The 5,017-nt window shown below is 45.2% G+C and overlaps 1 protein-coding gene across 1 annotated transcript; it reads right to left on the bottom strand.

Moving 5' to 3' along the window:
* Positions 1-463: 463 nt before the first annotated feature.
* LOC107039706 lies at positions 464-987 on the bottom strand (the record flags this gene model as incomplete). Its single annotated transcript, XM_015259466.1, has 1 exon — positions 464-987. A coding segment is annotated over exon 1 (524 nt), but the record flags the coding sequence as incomplete, so codon positions are not given.
* Positions 988-5,017: the final 4,030 nt, after the last annotated feature.

Raw genomic sequence — 5,017 nt, 5'->3', positions numbered from 1 at the left:
ATATATATATATATATATATATATATATATATATGAGGACCAGGAGCTGGAGCCATACCTCAACAGAAACAGAAAAGGTAGATCGCGTGTCACTTCATCTGTTAGGCGTTGAAAGGTTTGAGCCGCGTTCCTGAGGCCGAAAGTCATGTACGGAAATTCGATAAGTCCAAAAGGCGTGATTATCGCGGTCTTTTGGATTTCCTCAGGTGTAACTGGAATTTGATTGAACGCTTTGACCAGATCTATGGTAAAGAAAATTGCATTGCCGTACAAGTTGGCAGCAAAATCCTCTAAATAGCTAACAGGGTACTTATCTGGTATAGTCCTGTCGTTGAGGGCGCGGTAGTCTCCGCATGGTCTCCATTCGCCGTACTTTTTCGGGGCCAAATGGAGCGGAGATGACAAAGGACTTTCACATTTCCTTGCAGTTCTCAGTTTTAACATGCTCGAAAATTCGGCATACGCGATGTTGAGTTTATCTGGCACCAAACGGCGCGCTCTGCAGGAGATAGGTGGTCCCAGTGTCGGTCTAATATGGTGGAGAGTAGAGTGCTCCGTGTTTCTGAGCAGTCCCTCTGGTTTCTTTATTGCCGGGAATTCTTTCAGGATGGACGCGTACGGTGAATCTCCGTTGATCTCGAGGAGCTTAACAGACAGTGCGCGGAAACGCGTAAACTGGCCATTCGATTTTCGGCCTGTTGAGCTGTCGATTAGGCACTCGTTCCTCAAATCCGGCAGCAGATTGAAGTGGTGCAGGAAATCAGCACCAATTATGGGTCTGCTGACGTCTGCCTCGACGAAACGCCACGTTAAGTCTCTCCGGAGACCGAGATTGGGCGAGATGGACATGTAGCCGTATGTATCCATGAGGGTGCCGTTGGCTGCGAAGAGTTGATAGCCGCTGATGTCCCTTTGATTTGCTGGCCGCCTGCAAGGCGTGACAGAGACGTCTGAGTCTGTGTCCACTAGGTATCGGGTCCCAGTCATTCTGTCGGTGATGAATAGGCGGCGGGATTTCAAGTGAGAGACGACTTCCGCCACTATTGTCTCTCCCTGGAGTTTTCCTAAAACTTACAACTGGACGAACAGTTACGCGCTCGATTATCAAATTTAAAATGGTACCAGCAGGTCTACGTTTGTCCGAAGACCTTGGTGTCCGACCTGCTATGCGAGCGGTTGTTGTTGTCTCGCCCGCGGGATCGGGAGCGGGCACGTGAGCGTGGATGTGAGCGCGAGTTCTGTGCTTGCAGGGCTGCATGAGATGCGGTGAGTGCAGCGACCTGAGTTGCTAGCTGCGCGTTTTCCCCGGCACTCGACTCTGTTACCGCCGCGACAGGATCTCGATGATACACCTCGTGGATCTTGTCTGCGAGCTTTGCTAGGTTATTGGTATTTGCCTGGGGCTGCATCACCAGACATGCTCGGGTGCTCTTCCGAAGGTAAGATAGCCAGCGTGCAATCAAGACTTCATAATCAATATCTGGAACTAAACATTTCAAATGCCTTAGATATTGAGAGTGTAATCGATTTCCAATCAACTCCCGATCAAGTAATTGGATAAGATTTGCTTCCTTTGACTTTGTAAATCGAGCAATCAGAGCGTTTCTGAGAGTTTGAGAAGATGCGACTTGATCGGAGGTAATAACTACATCCTCTACTTCAGCAGCTGATTCTGTATCAATCACTGGTAAAGTTCGGTAAAATTCATTTCTTTCTGTTACAATTCTTTAATTGCAAAATTGGGCCTCCAGCTGTATGAACCAAGTCCTGGGTTTGTCACGCGAGTACTACGGTGCTCGGTTCTAATTCTAAGAGAATTAGAATTTAGAGAGAAAAAATTTCCGCTTCACCCAGCCGGGAATCGAACCCGGGTCTCCCAGATACGCGCCGGGCACTCTTACCGACTAAGCTACCGGGAACCACAGAAATTCACTCTCAAATTCACCTCAAACACCGCCTAACCTCCTTTAGGCATTAAAAAATTCTAAGAGAATTAGAATTTAGAGAGAAAAAATTTCCGCTTCACCCAGCCGGGAATCGAACCCGGGTCTCCCAGATACGCGCCGGGCACTCTTACCGACTGAGCTACCGGGAACCACAGAAATTCACTCTCAAATTCACCTCAAACACCGCCTTGATCTGCGGCAATGCGGAGGCTGTCATCGTCGTGACAATCGGGACCGTCAGCGTGCCGCCTGTTGCGGTAGACATCGTATCTCACTTTGTTGGTTTTGAATAAGAAGCTACGATTATCGATTTTCAAAATTAAATTTCGAAGAGAAATAAAATTAAAAGTGCAAATGTGACGACAAATAAAGGCGTTATAAGTCTCTATTTATCACCAACACAACACAACACAGTCTCTGGGTGCTCAGCAATGTGTCGGTGCGAGGTCACTGTTCACTTGAATACGGAACTTTGTTGTGATTTCACCGAAATACTGAGAAATCAACGGTTGACACTCGGACGCTTCGAATGTTCTAGAAGCTTCGAGATGGCGTGTTTAATATTTTCGTTGAGAAAAACAACACGGTGAAAGTCATGTTTTATCAAGCACGTGAAATAAAATTGCACTTGCACTCGGAGTTATGCGGCACTAGAAAGCTAGCTGCGCGGGTGTTCACCAAGGATAGGTTAAAAACGTTGGGAAGCGCGGATAAAACTTTCGAGCAAAAATGCAGGCCGCGCCGCGAGTTAATTTTCCCTTTCGATTAACGCGAATTTCCCTTATTTTGATCACGTCGGGGTCACCAATGTAGGGATTGAGGTGTTGTCGGGAAGGTAACAATCCACTAACAAATGAAATTAAACTAATAATTACAAATTTATTATCCGCGTCAAATTAATACAAAGGTGAAGAGAAATAATTTGATCCGATCAAGTGTGCGATACGAGCTGTACTGTTAGACTGAATTATATTCGCACAGAAAGGTGTCAGCGAGGATGCCGAATATCCTTACGATTTGACGAATCAGAAAAGAATACGCGTGGTACCGAAAGTGCGAGTGAGACGCGCAAATGCCTCTGCTCGTCGTTAGTCAGTGTTTGCGTTTTAGAATGTAGCGCGGCGCTACGGGGGGGGGGGGGGTCATGAATATCGGGCATCACATCTGGTAACCACATGGCCCCATTTCACATTTTCCAGACATGTTCGAACTTGAGTTTTCCCACCCTCTGTGTTTGCCGCCCCACTTGAGATATTCCGGACAATGCTTGAACGTGAGATTTCCGGAACGTTAATCTTTTACACCATTACTGCAGCCTTCAAAGTCAAGACGAAGCATGGTATGAGTGTGATCCTCCATTTGAATAATGCTTATTCACTTTTCCTGAACTGAAGAATGCCAAAGTCCTTCATTGAAAATCCCAAACAATTCGAAGCTTGGCTGAGCGAAATTAAGAGAGGTTCACCAAAGTTGGTGTACTTGGGCAGCGAAAACAACGAAATGAAATTCCATGCAGATGAGGAGGGGGCTGTAGCTTAATTTTCAAATTAAAGTAATTGTGTAATTTTTTTTAAATTACATATGAAATAGAACAATAAAATTTTTATATATTTTCTTTATTTAATCAAAATTCTTCTTCTACAAAATGACAATTTTTAAGATTATAACTAATGTATAGTATATATATGAAGTACATGAATAAATATTACAATTAAAAGTATTTTTTCTTTTATTAAGAGTTATTAAACATTACACAATCTCTTATCATAGCGGGTGGTCCATCAAAAGTATCACAATCGAAGGTCTGATAAGGTTCCAAATGACGTCTACATCTTAGTTTTAAGGCTTTCGCGGTTATGATTAATGACAATATTGGCTTCCGGATGGATGCTGCGTTTGGTTTCAGCATTGCGCCGACTTTTCTCCAACGTTGCAGTTTGCATCTTCAGGGCAGTGAGCTCCGATTCTGAGCTCAGATGTGTGGGGGTTGTCGTTATATGTCTTCCCCTGTGATAGTGGGGGAAGAATAAGGGGGGGGAGTCAGCCAATCGTATGTTTTTAATTGATCAGCTGCTCAATTAAAAAATCGGAAGGACGGTTTTCCAAATGGGGTTCACTTGATATCCTCTGTCCCTGTTGAGGTTGTTAGGGTTGTTATGGATATCCAAACCCTCTCGGTCTTTCCTTCCGAAATACCCTTGAAATTTGGCCAACATTCTGGCTTGGTCGTACTGGATAGTTTATGTAGTTCCCGGTAGCTTAGTCGGTAAGAGTGCCCGGCGCATATCTGGGAGACCAGGGTTCGATTCCCGGCTGGGTGAAGCAGAAATTTTTTTCTCTCTAAATTTTAATTCTCTTAGAATTCTTTAATGCCTAAAGGAGGTTAGGCGGTGCGGTGTATGAGGTGAATTTGAGAGTGAATTTCAGTGGTTCCCGGTAGCTTAGTCGGTAAGAGTGCCCGGCGCGTATCTGGGAGACCCGGGTTCGATTCCCGGCTGGGTGAAGCGGAAATTTTTTTCTCTCTAAATTCTAATTCTCTCAGAATTTTTTTTTTTTTAGTCCAGTGTCCATCCAGTATTCAGCCAGGGCAGACTGTTCTGAGTGGCCGTATTTGGAACACCGCTGATGTTCCTTGCTCCGTGTACTGATCTTCCTCTCGGTTTCTCCAATGTACACTTTCCCGCATGAGCAAGGCATCTCGTACACTCCTGGTGTGCTCAGGGGTGGTCTTGGATCCTTTGCACTCGGCTGCATCTGTCCGATCTTCTTTGGGGGTTGGAAGATCGTTCGGATGTTATGTTTTCCGACTACTTTACTTATGCGTTCTGTTGCGTCTCTTAGATAGGGGAGGAGGGCCACTTTAGGTCTTTTCTGTTTTTCCTCAGGATCAGTCTCCTCTCGGGGAGCAGAGAGCTTGCTCTGTAGCTTATGCTTGACCTTTCGAATTTGATTGATGTTATATCTCTTCTTGGTCAGAGCTGTCTCAAGATGTTCAACTTCACTGTCGACGTTGGAGGGTTGGGAGATTGTGAGTGCTCTATACATTAGGCAGCTAATGATGGGGGGGGGGG

This window comes from Diachasma alloeum, unplaced genomic scaffold (genome assembly GCF_001412515.2).
Source record: "Diachasma alloeum isolate Michigan unplaced genomic scaffold, Dall2.0 Dall_scaffold_00305, whole genome shotgun sequence".
Classification (NCBI taxonomy): domain Eukaryota; kingdom Metazoa; phylum Arthropoda; class Insecta; order Hymenoptera; family Braconidae; genus Diachasma; species Diachasma alloeum.
The sequence above is the reverse complement of the archived record's forward strand: the minus strand, read 5'-3'. Positions and strand labels throughout refer to the sequence as shown.